A 20,411-nucleotide genomic window follows, 5' to 3' on the forward strand; every position below is an offset into this window, starting at 1 on the left:
GCAAGGTCAAGTCTCTCTTCAACAGCAGGAACCTACCAAGCACCTACAACATGCCTCGTCTCCAGATATTACAGTGGGTATAGCTATGGTTGATGAACTCGCCGCCTGCAGCTGACAGTCTCAGCGGACAGCCATAAATCCTATCATCCCTATCTCGAAAAGAACAAGCAACGAGTTCGGGAAGATGAAGCTCGAGCAGCAGCAGAGGAATTGGCGAAAGAGCAGAAGGATATAGATACCGTCAGCTTCTCGTATCTTTTCCATCCTTGAAAGACATCTAGCTGAATAACGTCCTTTGAATACGTAGGAAGCAGGCAATCGATTATTGCAACTCCGAAGACGAGCCGGTTCACCGTCTTTCGTAGAGGACGATAACTTACCTTCTACTTCGACAAGTCAAGATGCAGGTAAGAGCTTATTAGAAAAGCACAGGGAGAAAAAAGCTCGAGAAGAGAAGAGGGAGAGAAAGAAAAGGGATAGATTGGATTTCGATTTTCCAAGTGAGACCGCTAGGAGGAATAAAGGGAAAGAGAGGGAACGAAAACGACATGACGAAGATGAGGGAAGAGGGATGGATAAATGGGAAACTGGAGGTCATCTCAATTTGTTCGCTGATTTAGAGAAGGATGTGAGTGTCACCTGAATGCAACTAGCCCCTTCACGAATTCAGCCATACTCATGTCAGTAACCTTCTATAGCCCCACTTGAACAAACCTCAACCTACCTTAGCTGAGATAGCCAAAACCAAGAAAGATCAAGAATCCGATCCGTTCACCTTATACCTCGGCAGACCAGATAAGGAAACAAAGCCGTGGTATACGGACAAAGATCTAAAAAGAGTAGAGGATAAGGAAGTGGGTGATGAGGCGGATGAAAGGCGAGAGAGAGATAGGTAAGTTTTACCATACTTCTTCTATACGGTCTCTTTAGCTAATCAAGTAATGTGGAAATAGACGTAAAGACGCAAGATCGAAAAACCGTAATGACCCTTTGACTCATATATCCACATTACTCTCATCATCCTCCTCATCGAAATCGCATTCCAAACATCACCACCACCATCATCAGCATACTAATCACAATAAACCCTCAAATCCCATCGAAGCTAGAAAATCCAGAGAATCATCAGAAAGAGAAAGAGCTCTAGCGTTGATTGCCAAATCCAAAGCTCCACCTCGAGTACAAGGTGGATGGGACGATACACCGTCTTCGGCGGGAGGAGGAAGAACATGGGCGGAAGAATGGGAGAGAGAACAGGCGAAAGCGGGAACAAGGTTCTTTGAGAGGCCGGATAGGTCGAATGGGAGGAGTTGGGAAGTGTGAGTATGTGTTTGAGTCACATTTTGTTGTATTATACCATTGTCAGTCATGTATACATGTTTATACTGAACCATTGTTGAAACAGAACCGATGCATATACACTAATAATCAAAGCAATATGATATGATATGCTGTGATGTGAAATGATATGAAATAATATGATATGGTATAGAATTAACAGCACAGGTATGATAAGTATAATGTATGCACAGCACGATCCAGCATTATTCACAATCCCACCTCAGCATCATTTTTTCCCTGCATCATTCTTAGCACTTTGCATATCATCGTATGCAGCTAAGATACCACCCTTCCTCTTTGCATCTCTCTCAGATTCTTCCTTCTCGGCCTTTCGCTTCTTCTTTCTCTCCCTGGCAAACTTACTTGAACAAGTCTCACATACAGTTCTCTTTGCTGGGTGGTTGAGGTATGCAGGGCAATTCGAGCATTTAGGAGCGGTACGATGGTGTTGCCATTCGAAGTGAGCATGACATTCCCCCGAGCAAAAGACGTGGCTTCGACCTTTGAACTTGGCTGAGCACCACATACAAGAGCGACTAAGGAGGAACAATCTTCTTTCCTCAGGATCGGTCGGTTCTGGTACGTGTTTTTTAGGCGGTCTCCATCTTGTATCGGTAATTGGATAAGGCATAGATCTACTCCATTGATTTCGTACTATTCAGTCGATCAGTAAAGACGTCAGTAGATATAGCATACACAATCGTTAGTATGATAAGACATACTCATGTCAATTCTGTTTAGGTCCACACCTTCAATCTCATTCAGTTCAGTAAGCGGATCATCTTCATCTTCCCAAGCTACATAGTAAGTCGTCATGTATCAGTGAAATATTGGTATCAGCAGTAGAGTCAGTATCACCTGTTACACCATTATCACTCATGGGTACTTGAGATCCTGGAGATAATGCATCGCTACGAATGCAGGAAGAAGATGCAGTGGGTGCGGAGGAAGACATCGATACAGAGGAGATAAAAGTATTGATCCCTGGGAAAAAGATGATTCTCAGCGCGAGATATTCCCTAGATGCAGAAGAAGAGATGACTGTGCGTGTATGCACTCACTGAGAATCGATTCTTAGCAATGGGAGAAAGAGGATTATAAACTAGATATGGTGATAATGACAATCGCTCGATTAACGAGATAGATATAAAGAATGAACAAGTATAAAGGATGAGTGGCGAATCTTATCCGCGTCAATCGTTATTCCCCCCTCCTTTTCGCCTATTTATCTCATAGGTCATCAATATGATATAGTCTGTAGATAACCCTTACATACTATTCTATGCATCTGAAGAGGACATTATATACATATCCTGATACTAGCTTACTTGCCCTGTTTTATTCTGCATATGCATTAGTTTAAAGTATAAAGGCGTGTCGCTCTTCTGACTCGAGGTTGAACGTGATATAGCTCTTCATTTCTAGCTGTTAGCTATGCTGTCAGCTCTGCTGTATTATATCATTGATGTTTTAGTCAGAATGAATACTTTGGTAGACGAAGCTCAGGTAATGCATAATACAGTCTATAATCTGATACCTAAATGAACAATGAATTATGAATGATGAAAATGGGTAATCGTAATTGATATATTCTTCTTGACTTTTATCTTCTTCCCCTAAACGACTGAACCTATATCTCAATCTCTCTAATCAACTTCTTCAACGGAAGGACCATCTTCGTGAGAAGCACCGGCACCTGGTCCACCAGCTCCTGGGAAGCCACCTGGAGCGGCACCACCGGGAGCACCACCTTGAGAACCGTAGAATCGTTGCATGATGGGGTTGGCAACGGCTTCGAGGTCTTTCTGGTGTTGTTCGATCTCTTCTTTAGAGGCGGATTCCATGGTGTCTGCGAAAAAAGAGATTAAAGGTCAGCGGCAGTTCGATGGCACCTGAGCGCAATTTAGGAAACTTACCAAGAGCAGCAATGACTTCATCGACCTTGGCTTGAAGAGCTTCCTTGTCGGCAGCTTCAAACTTGGATTCTTGTTCGGAAAGGGTTTGTTTGAGAGAGAAGGCGTAAGATTCAAGCGCATTTTTCGATTTTACTTTCTCTGCAACCTCTTCGTCTTCTTGTTTATACTAGCAGGAGAAAAGGGAAGAGGAAGTCAGTATCGGATTGCCGCCTATCAGTTCAAAAAATTACTCACCTTCTCGGCTTCAGCCAACATCCTCTCGATCTCCTCCTTAGACAATCGTCCCTTATCATTGGTGATGGTGATCTTGGAAGATTTACCAGTGGTCTTATCGGAAGCGTTAACGTTCAAAATACCGTTGGCGTCGACATCGAATGAAACTTCGATTTGGGGAACACCTCGAGGAGCAGGGGGGATACCGGCAAGTTCGAATTTACCAAGCAAGTTACAGTCCTTTGTCTTGGCTCGTTCACCTTCGTATACTTGGATCAACACACCAGGTTGGTTGTCAGAGTAAGTGGAGAAGACTTCTGATTTCTTGGTTGGGACAGTGGTGTTTCTCTTGATCAAGGGGGTCATGATACCACCGGCAGTCTCGATACCCATAGAGAGAGGAGCGACATCCAAAAGCAAGAGATCTTGAGTGGCTTCGGAAGTATCACCAGTCAAGATGGCAGCTTGGACGGCAGCACCGTAAGCAACAGCTTCATCAGGGTTGATAGACCTGTTGGGTTCTCGTCCGGAGAACATGTCGGAAACGAGTTTTTGGATCTTGGGGATACGGGTGGAACCACCGACCAAGACGATTTCGTGTACTGATGATTTGTCGATCTTGGAATCTCTGAGAACCTTCTCGACTGGGTCCATGGTGGATCGGAAGAGATCTTGACAGAGTTCCTCGAATCGAGCTCGGGTGATGGAAGTGTAGAAGTCGATACCGTCGAAGAGAGAATCGATCTCGATGGAGGTTTGAGCGGCGGAAGACAGAGTTCGCTTGGCTCGTTCACAAGCGGTTCGGAGTCTTCGGAGAGCTCTGGCATTGGATGAGAGGTCTAAATGATATATCATCAGCGTTGATTTCACCCTATTATAAGTATAAGTTACTCACCCTTCTTGTTCTTTCTCTTGAATTCTTGGACAAAGTGGTTGACCAATCTGTTATCGAAATCTTCACCACCCAAGTGAGTATCACCGGCAGTGGCTTTGACCTCGAAGATACCTTCCTCAATGGTCAAGAGGGATACATCGAAGGTACCACCACCAAGATCGAAGATCAAGACGTTCTTCTCACCCTCGGACTTCTTGTCGAGACCGTAGGCGATGGCAGCGGCGGTAGGTTCGTTGATGATTCGGAGGACGTCGAGACCGGCGATGGTACCGGCATCTTTGGTAGCTTGTCTTTGAGAGTCGTTGAAGTAAGCTGGGACGGTAACAACGGCTTTAGAAACGGTACCACCGAGGTAGGCTTCGGCAGTCTCCTTCATCTTGATAAGTACCATCGATGAGACTTCTTCTGGGGACTATTAGATTTGAATCATATCAGTCTTATGCTCTGCTATAGCTAGAATTGAAATATGACTTACGAAGGTCTTCTCTTCACCTCGGTATTCAACTTGAATGACGGGTTTACCAGCCTTGTCAATGACCTTGAATGGCCAGTGTTTCATATCAGCTTGAACCTCGGCATCAGCGAACTTTCGACCGATCAATCGCTTGGCGTCGAAAACGGTGTTGTAAGGGTTCATGGCGACTTGGTTCTTGGCGGCATCACCGATCAATCGTTCGGAATCATTGAAGGCGACATATGAAGGGGTGGTTCGGTTACCTTGGTCGTTGGCTATAATCGAGATGGTATCAACGTGGGTATAAGAAATGTGAGAGGAAAGAGACGATGGACTTACCGATGATCTCAACTCGATCGTTTTGCCATACAGCGACACAAGAGTAGGTTGTTCCCTATAAACAGTATCATGTCAGCGGCGATTCCATCCTCGATACTGCTGATAAGAAAGTGAGCAGTGAGACTTACCAAATCAATACCGACAGCTTTAACCATTTTGAATATTATCTATTAATGTGTATGTGTGTGTGTAATGGAAGAAGATGATTTTTCTTCGTGTGGGTTTTATCACTTTCAAATTTCGTGAATATAAGTCTGGAGAGAAAGAAAGAGAAAAGAAAAGAGAAGAAAAGAGGTATTAATGTAGGTAGGTAGAGAACTGGTTCAACGGGATAGGTAGGTAGTCCGCTATGGAACATGGAACAGACTGGAGGCTGAGGGAAACTACCAGCGTACACCATACAACTCTGGAAATTCGATGCCCATGGAATCATCCAGAAACAAATATCATCATTAACCGACCACGTGGGATGACGAGTAGAGAGAGTGTCGCTAATTATGTGAACGGTAGGAATAAGGAATTGGAGGGATACTTTGCTGTCCGTTAATCCGCGGACAAAGGATTGGACGATTTTGCCACTTCCAGCAGAGATGTGCGAGAAGGGATTGACCGTGGGAAGAAATGCTAGTAAAAGATCCAAGTCACGTGACACATGAAGGTCTACCTAACAATGCTAGGATACCATATTCGACCAAGAAACAAGTGGACAGTATTGCATTTACAGCGCTATGCAGTAGAACGGGTCGCAATGTGAGCGAAAAACAGAGAAGAGAGAGCTGCCACAAGAGTCAAAGAGCGCCACGATGCCCAAAGCGTCGATGTAACAAGCCAAAGGACCCTCTTTCTACAATGAAAACCTGTATATATACATGAATATGTCGGTTGAGGTATAACTTGTATACAACGTTGTTATAATTACAATTCTTGTGAATTTCCTCCTCTATATCAAGTCAGTCTTTCTATTCAACTTCATGTTTTCCTGAGGTCAATGTCTACACCGGATCAGGCATCTGCTTGGCGATATTCAGATTATAAGCTACGTTTCTAGAGTAATTCGCGAACAGTTGAGCGGCGATGTGAACGTCGGATGATGAGTCGAGGAATTCCTACAATATCAATAATGATCTTGATGTTAGTATATAGTACCTCTAGACATGATATTTAGTACCACTCGGATATAGTCGGTGGTGTGATAAAAAATACCACTATATCACCCGTCCTTCAACTCTCATCTAAAGTATTAGATATACTGATATCGACCCACCTTTATACAATGGTTCATCTCCATGATCGCTTCGTTGCATTTATCCTGAAAAACATCACCAATGCGCCATCAGTCTTTACCACCACAAGTAATTCACGCGAGAAGTTCCGGAGCAGGGGGTTGAAATCATGAGAATGAAACACGTACCACATTTTTGATAATTCGTTCTAGCAAAACTGCCTGTTCTGCTTCATGTGGGTTCTCCATGTTGGCGTACGGTCAGATGGGTTGATGGAATAGATGGGCAAGTTTAGGTGAGGTGGTGGTTTGGCGCTTGACAAGATGGATGGATTCGCGTTGTAACTTGTTTTCGCGTTTTGCTTCGTGTCAAGTGCCGACGGAAACGGAAGATGTATCCTGACATTGGGGAGTATGTAAATGAGCCACGTGGTTGTGGCAACAACAAACAAAGGCATTTCCATGTTTTTATCGTATCATCGTTCCACTTTGAATTGTAAACCTGCTACGAGCTGAACCCTGAGCATAGACCGTCGATTTTTGATCTGAATTTTCTGAAATTACGAGTATCGCTTGGGCGTACGAGTAGGTGGACGATCGCGTTGGTTTGTTGTTGCGTTCGCTGCAGTCTGATACGATCCTTGATCTTTTGATCAATTTCATTCACACTCTTTTTGACATTCCGATTCAATCCGACCAAATCATTTAAATACTCTTTTGCTCGTTCATCCATTTATCCTGCTCGTTCATCCCCACAAGCATCTATCCATTCTTTTTTCTCACTTTCACTCTTTTCCTTTTTTCGCCATCGATCAGTGACCCCATCACCTTCGTCAAGATGTCAGCGGTAGCCATGGATTTCCTACAGAAATACGCACCGGTCGTAGCAGATCAATTCGTCTCTATGAACTCTACCCAAGCTCAAAACACTTTGTATGGCGATGTCAACCTAGAATCATTGAATTGGTTGGAAAGGACTTGGGCGAGTTATTATATCTGGGTGGGAAACCCGGTATTGGCCACCGGTGTAATGAGTTTCTTACTTCATGAGGTGAGTCAGCGATTCGTTATTTGTCTTGCCTCGTCGGTATAGGTGGAAAGTGCTGATGAACGGGTTGTACAGATCGTTTACTTCGGTAGAGCCATCCCGTGGTTAATCATCGATGCTATCCCATATTTCCACCAATGGAAGATCCAACCTGTAAGCTTACTTTTTCATGTTTTGCTCATCTCGAAACAATCCGTCAACGACCATGACACGTCGCGTAGAATTATATACACATGCTAACTTTGTTGTTTATGCGACATTTAGGACAAACACATCACCAAAGAACAAATTTGCAAATGTACCAAAGTCGTCCTCATTACCCATTTCACTTGTGAACTCCCATTGATCTACCTTTTCCATCCTATCTGCTGTTATTTCGGTATGGCAACTTACGAAGTACCCTTCTCGTCTATCGGATCGATGGCCGCTCAAATCGCCTTCTTCTTCGTCTTTGAAGATACATTCCATTATTGGGCTCATAGAGGTTTACACTACGGTCCTTTCTACAAGAATATCCATAAACTGCACCACGAGTTTAGTGCTCCAATTGGATTGGTAAGTCAATTGTAACATACTGTATTCCTGCGAACCTAGCTAATCTACGCGTACTTTGTAGGCCGCAGAATACGCTCATCCATTGGAAGTATTGATCCTAGCTCAAGGAACTATCTCTGGACCTTTCATTTACTGTCTTTTCAGAAAAGATCTACACATCCTCACCGTCTACATATGGATCACATTAAGGTTATGGCAAGCTGTAGATGCTCATTCAGGATATGATTTCCCATGGTCACTTCGACACATCATTCCTTTCTGGGCTGGTGCCGATCATCACGATTACCACCATATGGCATTCACGAATTGTTTCTCTACTTCGTTCAGATGGTGGGATTTCTCGCTTGGTACGGATGCCAAGGTGAGTAGGGTGTACCATGCTATATTTGCATTTTACCTATTTACATCCATGCCTTCCAGTTCCGCCTTGCTACTGGTTTTACTATCTACTAGAGTACATGCTGATTCTTGATAAATGTTACAGTACCACGCCTACAAGAAAAGACTCGCCGCTGCCAAAGCCAACCAACGAGCCAAGATCGAAAAAGAGGAGAACGAACGAGCCATTCAGGAAGGCCTCGAAGCTGAGCGAATGGTTTTGATGGGTGGTCCTAACAAGATCGAGAAGATCAAGGTTGGGACTGGAAAGAAGCAATAGACGAGGGGAAAAGAAGAAGGGAGATGGACTATCGTTCATAGAGATAAAACAAATGGAAAACCCAATACACACCATACCCACGAATGTTTTACACCACATACATAACAGGATCTCGTCTGTTCGATGCGATCCTCAACCATTCACTCATTCTTATTATACCTATATATAATGATACCTGACATGTCACGATCATGAAGCGGAATAAATTATCCTGTCATATTTGGTCCCAGGGCTGCTATGAACATCATGCAACGACGCAAGATGCGTATGCGTATGGGCGAGATCCTTCCTGAAGATGCATTGTAATTTGTCGTGGACTCATTCGCATGCATATGCATGAGCATTGCATGAGCATTGCTGATACCACATCACTCGGCCGACGGCTGTATGCACCATGATCATACGGATGGAATGTGAGTGGATGGACGATGGTATGCAAATCATTCCATTTTCATTGGTTCCGCCACTCCATTGGTTGTGGTATCGGGTAAGTTAGGCGGATTACAACTGTGTGTACACTCGCACACGCTTGGATACTTTTTCGGTTTAAAGGGTCCAATCTACTCTGTCACTTTTGACTTTTTTGATCCAATCCGAATCCATTCATATCTTTTCGCATCTGGCATCTGCTCAACAACCATCAAACCACCTTCGTAGTCAAGCATAACCATCCTTTGCTAGAACCCATCCTCTCAACCAATTCATACGAAACTAAAACGCACAAAAGGGGTATACGAAACATCGTTCGATCTCCTTCATTCACTCCACCACCACCACCCAATTCCAAGATAAAAAAATCTTACGTCTCATTCTACCTTGATATCTTTCACATCTCCTACTCTATCGAGGCTTATTCACGATATCACCTTCAATCCCCAACCGCATACCTCTCCCTTTACCAGCTCACTACCACATCCCCACCGAAACCTCCACGCCTTGTTGTGAGACTTGCGAGATGACATCCTCCTGTCCATGGCATACCAACCCTACAGCCGTCAATCGACGTCCTGTGCCCGATCGGGATTTGATACTCGCCATGAAAGCCCAAGCGAACACATTTGTCCTTGGAACTAGAAAATCGAATTTGGCTTTGATCCAAACTGGACATGTAGCTGATGATCTTAGATTACTCCATAATTCTCTTCCTCCCTCTCAGGAAGAGGACGAAGAAGAGGAGGGAACTCCCAAAGATAATGGAAATGGTGGAATACCATATACGTTCAGTATAGAAAGTATGACAACCGTAGGAGATCGAAATCAGACCACCCCTTTACATCTCCTATCTCCCTATTCATCTACTCAACCTGCCAAATCACTCTGGACCGATGAACTTGAAGCTCGACTCATGAACGGTCATTTCGATATGCTCATTCATTCCCTCAAAGATGTACCGACAGTGTTGAAAGATGGTTGCGAAATTGGATGCATGGTGAAAAGACATGATCCAAGAGATGCATTGGTCATTAAAGATGGATTACCATATAAATCGTTAGATGAATTACCAGATGGAAGTGTCGTAGGTACGGGAAGTGTAAGGAGGGTAGCTCAGTTGAAGAGAGCTTATCCTAATTTGAAATTTGAGGATATGGTGAGTTGGCTTATACAAGTATCTTCTACACTTATTTCCTCCTATTCTATATACCATATACTTCTCCATCCTTTGTCCTTTTGATCTCGGCTTTTCACCTTGATCTTCTTTACTCGTCCACTATCTTTCACTCTCCCGGACTATTCACGCTAATTTTTCCCCCACCACACAGCGAGGCAACCTCAACACCCGATTCTCTAAACTCGATAACCCCGAATCACCCTTCTACGCCCTCATCCTCGCCATGTCCGGTCTCTCGCGTCTGGGCATGGCTCACAGGGTAGTCTCAGCTCTCGAAGCGCCCGTTCTCATGCACGCTGTCGGACAGGGCGCTCTAGCCGTCGAAATTAGGTCTGATGACATGCGAACTCGAAACTGTCTGAGGGGCTTGGGTCATTGGCCAACTGAATGGACGTGTGGAGCAGAGAGGGGTTGTTTGAGAGTGTTAGAAGGTGGTTGTTCAGTTCCGGTAGGAGTGGAAAGTGAAATTGTCGAACTAGATGAAAACGATCTCGAGAATCTCGATGGGATGGAAGATCCCTATAGGGATGAAGATGAAATAGCATTAAAAGAAGATTCACCAATGTTACATTTCTCTGGATTAATCGATATCAAACCTACCACTCGACCTTCCACACCTACATTCTCAAAAAATGCTTTACCACCTTTACGAAAACGGTTTGCCAAGTTGACTCTGTCAGCTTGTGTGACTGCTACGGACGGATCTAAACATGTACTGTACGAGCCTAAATCAGTATTGGTCCGATCGTATAGACAAGCTGAGAAGTTTGGTGAAGATGTTGCGAGACAGTTGAGGAAGATGGGTGCCAGTGAGATTTTGGATGAGATCAATAGAGTGAGGAAAGAGAGGGAAAGACAGGATTTGGAAAGAGCCATTCAGAGGAGTAAGGCATTGGAGGAAGAGAAAGAGATGATGGGTAGAGTTGAAGGTGCAAAAGCTGAGGTGATTGCATAGGCATATGTAGTATACTTGGTCTATCTTGATATAGATTGGTTAGTTAGTTAGTTAGTGGGGTTCTTGGTTCATTTGGCATTGCTATTTGTCTTTGTTTGTGCATTATCATTCATCCGGTCATCTTGATACATTGCTTAGTTAATTTGCTGGTATGATTCTTCCATGTATACATCATCAAACACCATGTGTCGCATTCGGACTTTCACTTGATGTGTTTTGAGGTGTCATACTAACTTCAGCTTATCTCAATCCAAACACGAGAAAGTGAGAGTAGCGCAAGCCATAAGTTCAATTGGAATCGAGTAGAAGCAATGTGATTGGACATTGTTCTAATCCTTGTATAAGTGAAAAATACAAATTCATACATGACTCAAATGTACGATACAACAGAATTTACCATTCCCAAATCCCTCTAAATTCCCTCCACTCATCCTCATAACCACCTCCCACACCTCCCCCGGCTGCACCACCCCCATTTACTTCCCTCTCAAACCTATCGATCTCCTCTTGATCGAACAATTTCTGATAACATGATCTTCCAGGAGTGTTAAAGTGTTTATATGGATCCTTGGGATTGATAGATCCACCACATCGATAACAGAAATGAGCATTACATCGACCACACGTCATATGATTGCATCCGTGGCTGAAGTAGAGCGTACAACAAGTAGTCAGCATTTCCAGCTCTGTGGACGAAGATATCCATTTATAGATATACAGTACTTACCTCTTTTCAACCCTCACTCCACATCCTGAACAAGGACTAGTCTTAATCTCCAACCAACTTTTATTCGCCTCATCCTCAAGATACTGCCTCACCATCCTCTCCAAATTAACTTTACCCCTCTTAACCTCCATTCTTCTTCTGCCCTCACTTCCTTCGGGGTAACTAAGATACTCCGAGACGATCAATGATGTTTGAGGGAACGCACAGGGCGTATGAGGTCCATGCCATGTTGCATTGCAGTATAGGCAAAAAGAGTATGAACATTTGGGACAGGTCCGATGACGGACCCATCTATCTTCTGCCGGTATACTCGGCGCAGTAGATATCGTATCGGTTTCGGTTGATCCATTTGTGCTGGTTGATGAAGTGGAAGTAGTGGTAGGAAGATCAGATAAACGGATCACACGGGAAATGAAAGTTGGATTGAAAGTTATGGAATTAGATTGAGGTGCGGGTGGGGGTGGGACGGCTGCTTGACATGTTGGTCTGGGACATATCGTATATAAGGGGTCTACCAATGATGATCAGTACAAGATCAACTGGTGCTATTGTGGTGACGAAACAACCTACCAATCTCAGCTTTACGCTTCTCTTTCACATCTTCCCATCTCTCTCTCAACTCCTTCCCTACTACACTTTCTACCATCTCCCCATCAATATCGTTATCGCCGTTGTCTCCTCGATCACGTAAAGCACGCTGTTTCGTACATGATACACTAGGACAGGACACATTCTCCAATGATCCTTCGGTGATTGCCAATGACCAACAGGAACTAAGACACGGCGTGCAACTGTTCAAATACAGATTCTCAGCTGGATCTAGAGCAAGATAGATATAGCTGAGCACATACAATACACATCCACATCTTGGTATCTGTACACATGATTTCCCTTTTCGATTTTCAAGACAGATCGAACATGAAAACGCAGTCTTTTCGAAATCGGAATGTAATTGACTTGCATTATACGTTTTCAACATCGTATGGAATGTCGAAGGGGTCAGCATGGGTGGTACAGATAATCTACAGACAGATATCATGACTCAGCATCTCATCTTTATCTTCATATACGATTTATGAATAAGAGAATTGCGGGGTTTTGCTCACTCTAAGATCGGACCATTGAACATCCCTAGATCAGTTAAGAAATCACCATTCCCTATCCATTCCCACCATTTCCAAATCACTCCTGCACCCTGTCCTTCACCACCACATATCTCTCTTTCTTCTTCCCACATTTCCAAAAGCTTATCTTGTATTGATCTAAGTTTGGTGCGGGGTAACCAATTACCCAGCTTGTCGCCACTTGGTAGACCCGCTCTAAGAGATATTGGTTTAGCAGGTTCGACCATTGGATATTGCTTTGGAAAGAGTACTTTAAATGTGAGAGGAGGTAGGTGAGAGAGTTCGAGTGATGCCGAGGGACCTGCCGAGGTGTCTAGTTGGATCTGATGAGGGCTTGGAAGGGTGATGGGTAGAGTCAGTGTTAGAAGTTGTCCGGGTTTGTCATCTGGATTCGGGTGGACAGTGATCAAGGATGGATATATGGACTAATCAGAGATAAAAACGATCAGATTACTCGAGTAATGCCCATTCGATTGAAGAGTTAGCTGACATACCTCGAGAACAGTTATCTCGTCTTCCTGAAGGGAAGCGCATTGAGCGGCAACATCGTCGAGATGATCATCGGACATGTCGTGGTGTCGCCTGTAAAGTGATACAGCAAGATAGCTGGGTCTTTTTCTGGTTCTCCTTGATTTCCAGATGCGTTCGACTTCCCCACCCCGATGCTTGAGTATGTCTTTTGGATTATGCTTGGGTGCGGGGGACAAAAGGAAAGTTGCAATAGGGAGATCAACATGATCGAGTTACAGCATGAATAATAACACGGTCACGTAAAGTGGAGGTCGTCCAACGAGATTTCTCGGTACAGTCAACAGTCCTTCGACATCCTCTTCGCCATGTTTCATCATCATACCAGATACTGCAAATCAACTGCCGTTGTCAGCTCGCGCCAAAGTATAGGGAGAGGATGAGCGGGTCGATCAAAGGTGCGTGACAGAGTGTACCCTGTTAGCAGTCGTGGTTGACAGATGCCCAACACCTCAGCTATCGACACCAACTCTGTCCATCGGATACATTCCGGTCAAGTAGTCCTTGACCTCCAGGGAGCTATCAAGGAATTGGTAGAAAACAGTCTTGATGCTGGTGCTACTGCAATAGGTGAACACTTGACTTCTCAGCCTCGCCATTTTTTCCCTGCGATATCGCTGACACACCTGAATTTCCATTAGATGTCCGAATAAAAGATAATGGTTTGGATAGCGTGGAGATCTCAGATAATGGATCAGGAATAGCAGAGACCGACTGGGAATCTATAGGTATGTCAGCTAGCTTCTGGGTCTAGACTCTCGAATAGAGCTGATGGATCTACATAGGTCTGAAACATCATACATCGAAATTACCTTCTTTATCCGATTTATACAAAGTGACAACATTCGGATTCCGAGGTGAGGCTTTATCAGCGTTATGCGCTTTATGCGAGAGTGTAACGGTCGTTACGTCCACCAAGGAGACTGCTCCTATGGGGGCTATCATCAAGCTAGGTAGAGATGGTAGAGTCATAGATTCATCTGGAAAAATTGCTAGACCAGTACGCAAAACATTTCCTCCAATATCGCGAAATCATTGCTGATAAGGTCATACAATTGATACTGTAGCGTGGGACTACCATCACCCTCACTGGACTTTTCGCTCCCCTCCCTGTCAGACGCAAAGAATTCGAAAGGACTGTTAAAAGGGAGTTGACAAAAGCACTTACGCTACTTACTGCTTATGCGCTGGTACCGGCTAGTGTATCATTGTCAGATGGCAGGAATGGGGTGAGATTGAGAGTTGAAACTATAAGTGCGGGGAAATCAGGGTAGGTCAAATGACTGTATTAATCATTGTATACTCAGCTCATTCATTTGATCTGATAGTAAACGAAATATTCAGCTTTCCACAGATGGAAGAGGATCCCTCAGAGCGTCCGTCGGTTCGGTATGGGGACATAAAGCTCTAGAAGGTGTACAGGATATTAATCTCGAACTGGACGTTGAAATCGATAGAGTCATGGCTAGAAGAGAAGGAATATCAGAAACGTGAGCTTACCTTACCCAAGATAGTGAACAAATCCTTTCGTTTAGCTTACAACTTTTGTGATCAGGAATCAAATTATCAAAGTTACCGGGTTGATATCTTCCGCTCAATGGGGACAAGGTCGATCAAGTGCCGATAGACAATTTTATTTTATAAACGGGAGACCATGTAATCTCACGAGTGTAAGCTGCCCTTTGACAATTGTGTAGAAGCTTGAAACTACAGCTGATAAGGTGAGATAGGTGTCCAGAGCAATTAACGAAGTCTACAAATCGTTTAATACTCACCAGGTACCATTAGCCATTTTGGATTTCCAAATTCCACCTCGTAAGCTTTCAATTTCTCCTTGAGGACGCTAGCTTACGAAACAAACAGAAAGCGTCGATATCAATGTCAGTCCGGATAAGAGGACAATCTTCGTACATAGTGAAGATAAATTGATTGAAGCGCTGAAAGTGAGCTGGTCAAAGCCGGAAAACCGAAGGGCGCAGCTGACCGGATTGATAGATTGCCCTGGACGAATATTTCCAACCTTCTCGATCTACTTTTGCTGTGGGAGGTGCTACTCAGACGGTCAAAAATATCCGACAGACTCAATCGCAACTGACCCAGTATGGCAAAAGTGCCGTATCAGCGGATGATGAAGGGGATGACGACGATGATGACGATCAGAATTTGGGAAAAGAGGGAGATGACGAGGACGAGGAATCGAATGGCGATGCCAACAGCGACGTCCAAGAGGAAGAAGGTGAACCTAATGAACGAGCAGTGACAATAGAAGTTGACCAGCCGGAAGGAGAAGAAGAAGAAGAAGAGGAAGCCACACCCCCAACAACTCGAAGAAGCAAATCGTCACCCATCATTCAGATTGATACTGAATCAGAGGGCGAGCCAGAATTGTCCCTCCCATCAAGAAGATCCTCACAGAGTCGCGCCGTCCCTGCATCTCCTGCCTCAATACCGAAACGGGTTGTCCAACAGACCCTCAATACGTCCAAAGCCTCTTGGTCGCCCGATAGTAAGTCTCGATCTGGTTCTCGGTCGGCCCGTGCGGGTCCAGGACCCAGTACGAGAGAAGCTAGGATGGATTTGAGGAAGAAGCTGGAAGTCTACGCTAGTCAGAGCGGGAAGGTTGTTAGGGACGATAGTGACGGAGAAGCCGAGGAAGAGGCAGATTCGGCGGGTGAAGTCGATGTAGACGCAACTGAGACGGAAGTTGAGGAGAATGAAGACCGAGAAGAAGTCATAGAAGATGTTGATCATGACGCGGAGACTTCGAATGACGATCATGAAAACGGCCTGGACGGGATCGATTCAGACGGTGAAGACGCCAATAATACCGACACTGCTCTCAAGAGAGCTCGACCACCTGACGAACCTCTGTTCGAGGATGATCACGATACTTCACCTATAGTTGGAGAAGATCCAATGGAAATTGAAGAAACCCCTATACCTATATCCATCCATGTTGAAGCAGAAGAAACGGAACGACCAGCTCCAAAACGTCAATCGACCAGTTATCGCGATGAAATCAGCTCAACAGGTATACAAGGTGAAATGAAATTATCTTTCAACCTCGAACGACTTAGAGCGAGATATGACTTAAAGAAACAACGTGAATCTGCCCATCACAGTAATAGTGGTGCGAAAGATGCTTTTGGTATGATTAAGGAAGGTGGAATATCCGATGCGGCAGGTATATCTAACAAGAACATGCAACTTGCCGAAGAAGCTTTATCGAGAGTGATTTCCAAAGAAGATTTCACAAAGATGGAAGTGTTAGGTCAATTTAACAAAGGTTTTATCATTGCTAGATTACGACACTTCTCCGATGATGATGATATCGAAACACGCGAAAAGGGTACGGCGACGGATGATCTGTTTATTGTTGATCAACATGCTTCGGATGAGAAATATAATTTTGAAACGTTGCAACGAACGACGGTTATCAAAGGACAAGCGTTAATAAAGTGAGTAACAATAAAGGGTCTGATAATTTACTATTCCATGATATTCCATTTCCATATCGATTGGACAAATAGCTGATGTGTATGCTTGGAATTCGACTATAGACCTAGACCATTACAACTCACCGCGAGTGACGAGATCATCGCTATGGAGAATTTGGATATCTTATCCAAGAATGGATTTGATGTCAAAGTGGATGAGGATGCTTTACCAGGTAAAGGTGAGAGGATCAATCTTGTGGCTATGCCTGTAAGCAAAGAGACGACATTTGATTTTAAAGGTGAGCGAATGGACTAACCATTTCATTAGCATTGAGTGTATTGATGATCATATTGGATTATTTGGATTTGTACAGATCTCGAACAGTTACTCCACATGTTGAGTGATAGTTCAAGAACTCACGGTCAGATGGTCAGATGTACAAAGGCTAGATCGATGTTCGCCATGAGAGCTTGTAGGAAGAGTGTGATGATAGGGAAAAGCTTAAATAAAACACAAATGGTTAATGTGAGTGTCTCATGACTTTTTTAAAAGCATGATTCTTATAGTATCTGCGCTGAGACATTTCGCTATGGACGAATCGATCAGTTACTTAGAAACATGGGTACCATCGATCAACCTTGGGTAAGTCCAGTCCTCTTACAAACCACACAAATACCCTCAAAACTGACGTATGTCGGGTTGGAATAATAGAATTGTCCACATGGTAGACCAACAATGAGACATTTAATAAAAATTGATCAACCTACCAAATCACGTTCTGGGAAAGATAAAATAGATTGGTCGAAATGGAAGAAGTCGCAAGGTATCTAGTGGGATCTTGTAATTAATTTGTTAAACTATATCTTGTAGCTTGACCTTTTCTTTCTTTCTCTCTTTCCGTCTCTTGTTGGTTCCTACAATGTTGATGAGGGGTCAGGAGTATTGATCGTTTTGATACTCATATTACATTAAAATATATACATAATGAAAAGCAGTTTTATATTTGGTATGAATGTACGGATGAATGCAGAACATTTCACAAATAAATCGATCGTTTCCGTAGTATTCCACCTGATCTGTTTTTAAAAATCCTGTACGAGCATTTCATTTTTGTCCGTTTTTATCGCGAGCTTTTGAGTGGGAAAGTCTGCGTATTCACAAATAGGATTGGATCGGATTGGACTGGATTGGACCGAGTCTCAATTTTGTATATACAATGAATAACAAGATATAGATAGTGAGGGCAAACACGACCTCATCTGTTTGGTTGGATTTTTACTCTGTTTCCCTTAGTTGGATGAATAGGTTATCTAATGATGGATATAATTTAGAAGTATATACAAGAAGTCTGTCTAATCATGATCGTAATTTTGTATACAGCCACAACGTAAGAGGAGAAAAGAGTACAAACGATAAGGAATGAAATGAAGAAAGTGATTGATAGATCCTTCATAATTAATCCTTTGTGATAGTGGATAAAGCCCATGTTTTCAAATCATCTTGAGTAACTTTTGACTTACTTATCCAATCGGATGCCTACAACCATCATCCAAAGAGGATCTCATCAGCATAATCACCCACATATGCGGAGGAGCCAAAAGACCCACCAATAACTCTTGTGGCGATTTCCTCTGGTTCGGATCCTTATACAAACAATCCTCCACGAAGGTCGTAGCTTCACTTGGGAAAGTCTTCTTCTTCGAAACGAGTCGAGGAGCAGGCTCGTTGACTATATGTTGTAATAGATCCAAAATCGACATGGTATGTCCACCACCAGCTAGACTAACTCCCTTGGATTTTCTTTTCTCTTTCTTACTCTCCCCAGGAGCTGAAATCTTAGGTCGTTGAGTCGATAAAGGTAATGTTGGATCTTCGTCGTACTCTTCCTCACCCTCGGATTCCTCTTCTTCTTCGTTACCTTGTGAATCGGTGAATGGGAATCTACCCAAGGCTAATTCGATCAAGGATATTCCAAGTGACCAAACGTCCGACTTGATCGTGTAGGGTGCACCTTGGATACGTTCGGGCTGAAGTTTAGATGGAAACCATGTCAGTTGGGTATCATTGCGCTATGGGATTTTGGCCAACTCACACTCATATAGGTACTCGTCCCGACAAAAGTGTTGGCAATGGAATTGATCAATTCTCCTGAGACGCCAAAATCGCATATTTTGATTTCACCCTTCGTATTGGCCAGGATGTTGGATGGTTTGATATCTGTAGTCCGATAAAAGCGAGACATGTATCGTGCGTCAGCTTGTTTAAGCTTGTTTACATACATAAGGTCCCGATGTACAGCTTATTAAAGAAGGTCCAAAGTAAACAAAGGAATTCTACTAACCTCTATGGATGATACGATGTACGTCGTAGAGATACATCAGACCATGTAAGACCGCCTCAGCGACTTTACCGACTACTTCAATAGGGATGGGTCCAGTATGTCTGTAGATATCGTTGAGCGACCTGCACGTAAACGTAATGTACATATTCAGCTTTATTATACATATATTCGCAAGGTAAAAAGAGATAGTATGGTTTGTAGCTCACCCTGCATCCATAAGTTCCAATACGATTCCTACATGGACATCAACAGGGAAACAACCATAGTACCCAACTATATAAGGTGAATTACAGTCGTTCATGATTTGAAGTTCTCTCAAGATCTGTTTTCGCACAGACGGCTTTGCGTCGACGAGGATGAGCTATAACACAAGCAGGTGAGACAATCAGCATGTGTTAACTCCCCAATCAGGATGCAGTCAGAACGAGACGAGATCATTCGGATCGACTCACCTTCCTAGCCATCACACAGTTCCTCTTCTTATTCCAAACTTTCGTCACAGTCCCTCCATTTCCTGCGCCCAGATCCGACAATATACTCAGATCCTCATCTTTCACCAAATCCTCGCCATCTTTATCCTTGTGTTTGCTTCTCTTTTTCTCTTTGTCCCCACTTTTCCTCTTGGAGCTACTGGAAGTGAGGTTCGTATTGGTGGAGGAATCTGAATGATGGGAAGAGGAGTTATTTATTGGTGAATCCGGCAGGGATAAGCTATTAGTTGAGGAAGTAGATTTTGAAGATAATTGTAAATGAGCAATTTCTTCCCTCAACCTCTCTGCCTCCGATATGATACTATTACCACCTCCTCCGTTTGTGTCTCTTGGAGTGACTCCATCACCGTTGGTAGGTAAACCTGGAGCAGCCCTTGTTGGCTTCAAGATCGATTTTGAGATGTCGAGACCTAAGGGCTTTTTACGAGATATGGATGATTTGGGGGTACCGAAGCTTGAAGATGTACCGGCGGACGAAGATGCAGTGGGAGATGAAAGAGATGGAATGGGTTTAGGGTTGGTGGGGAGAAATGGTGGGTTGGACATGATAATTTGGT

The 20,411-nt window shown here is 43.7% G+C and overlaps 9 protein-coding genes across 9 annotated transcripts; 4 read left to right on the forward strand and 5 right to left on the reverse strand.

Annotated features, from left to right (window-relative positions):
• Positions 1-50: 50 nt before the first annotated feature.
• On the forward strand, positions 51-1,323 carry I203_106585 (uncharacterized protein; the record flags this gene model as incomplete). The annotated part of the gene is made up of 5 exons (XM_019150173.1): positions 51-73; positions 132-240; positions 308-628; positions 699-892; positions 954-1,323. The coding sequence occupies 5 exons, from the start codon at positions 51-53 to the stop codon at positions 1,321-1,323; spliced, it is 1,017 nt and encodes a 338-aa protein (XP_019000501.1).
• A 244-nt stretch (positions 1,324-1,567) lies between these two features.
• Positions 1,568-2,157, reverse strand: I203_106586 (uncharacterized protein; the record flags this gene model as incomplete). The annotated part of the gene is made up of 2 exons (XM_019150172.1): positions 1,568-1,995; positions 2,064-2,157. The coding sequence occupies 2 exons, from the start codon at positions 2,155-2,157 to the stop codon at positions 1,568-1,570; spliced, it is 522 nt and encodes a 173-aa protein (XP_019000500.1).
• Positions 2,158-2,987: 830 nt separating this feature from the next.
• Positions 2,988-5,313, reverse strand: I203_106587 (heat shock protein HSS1; the record flags this gene model as incomplete). Its single annotated transcript, XM_019150171.1, has 7 exons — positions 2,988-3,190; positions 3,258-3,423; positions 3,492-4,309; positions 4,366-4,777; positions 4,841-5,094; positions 5,159-5,213; positions 5,287-5,313. 7 exons carry the CDS (start codon positions 5,311-5,313, stop codon positions 2,988-2,990), a joined length of 1,935 nt encoding a protein of 644 aa, XP_019000499.1.
• Positions 5,314-6,150: 837 nt separating this feature from the next.
• I203_106588 (uncharacterized protein) lies at positions 6,151-6,629 on the reverse strand (the record flags this gene model as incomplete). The annotated part of the gene is made up of 3 exons (XM_019150170.1): positions 6,151-6,264; positions 6,423-6,467; positions 6,570-6,629. 3 exons carry the CDS (start codon positions 6,627-6,629, stop codon positions 6,151-6,153), a joined length of 219 nt encoding a protein of 72 aa, XP_019000498.1.
• A 589-nt stretch (positions 6,630-7,218) lies between these two features.
• I203_106589 (uncharacterized protein) lies at positions 7,219-8,641 on the forward strand (the record flags this gene model as incomplete). Its single annotated transcript, XM_019150169.1, has 5 exons — positions 7,219-7,431; positions 7,504-7,581; positions 7,693-7,983; positions 8,045-8,344; positions 8,468-8,641. 5 exons carry the CDS (start codon positions 7,219-7,221, stop codon positions 8,639-8,641), a joined length of 1,056 nt encoding a protein of 351 aa, XP_019000497.1.
• Positions 8,642-9,596: 955 nt separating this feature from the next.
• I203_106590 (porphobilinogen deaminase) lies at positions 9,597-11,205 on the forward strand (the record flags this gene model as incomplete). The annotated part of the gene is made up of 2 exons (XM_019150168.1): positions 9,597-10,229; positions 10,402-11,205. The coding sequence occupies 2 exons, from the start codon at positions 9,597-9,599 to the stop codon at positions 11,203-11,205; spliced, it is 1,437 nt and encodes a 478-aa protein (XP_019000496.1).
• Positions 11,206-11,598: 393 nt separating this feature from the next.
• Positions 11,599-13,625, reverse strand: I203_106591 (uncharacterized protein; the record flags this gene model as incomplete). The annotated part of the gene is made up of 6 exons (XM_019150167.1): positions 11,599-11,851; positions 11,933-12,443; positions 12,503-12,723; positions 12,784-12,954; positions 13,039-13,481; positions 13,551-13,625. The coding sequence occupies 6 exons, from the start codon at positions 13,623-13,625 to the stop codon at positions 11,599-11,601; spliced, it is 1,674 nt and encodes a 557-aa protein (XP_019000495.1).
• A 338-nt stretch (positions 13,626-13,963) lies between these two features.
• I203_106592 (uncharacterized protein) lies at positions 13,964-17,853 on the forward strand (the record flags this gene model as incomplete). Its single annotated transcript, XM_019150166.2, has 14 exons — positions 13,964-13,982; positions 14,041-14,154; positions 14,226-14,312; positions 14,370-14,584; positions 14,652-14,854; positions 14,913-15,074; positions 15,140-15,254; positions 15,315-15,399; positions 15,448-15,527; positions 15,580-17,042; positions 17,145-17,320; positions 17,396-17,547; positions 17,629-17,664; positions 17,734-17,853. The coding sequence occupies 14 exons, from the start codon at positions 13,964-13,966 to the stop codon at positions 17,851-17,853; spliced, it is 3,027 nt and encodes a 1,008-aa protein (XP_019000494.2).
• A 624-nt stretch (positions 17,854-18,477) lies between these two features.
• I203_106593 (uncharacterized protein) lies at positions 18,478-20,400 on the reverse strand (the record flags this gene model as incomplete). Its single annotated transcript, XM_019150165.1, has 6 exons — positions 18,478-18,558; positions 18,630-19,049; positions 19,115-19,239; positions 19,364-19,485; positions 19,570-19,724; positions 19,816-20,400. The coding sequence occupies 6 exons, from the start codon at positions 20,398-20,400 to the stop codon at positions 18,478-18,480; spliced, it is 1,488 nt and encodes a 495-aa protein (XP_019000493.1).
• Positions 20,401-20,411: the final 11 nt, after the last annotated feature.

The sequence above is a fragment of the Kwoniella mangroviensis genome (genome assembly GCF_000507465.2).
Source record: "Kwoniella mangroviensis CBS 8507 chromosome 1 map unlocalized Ctg02, whole genome shotgun sequence".
Classification (NCBI taxonomy): domain Eukaryota; kingdom Fungi; phylum Basidiomycota; class Tremellomycetes; order Tremellales; family Cryptococcaceae; genus Kwoniella; species Kwoniella mangrovensis.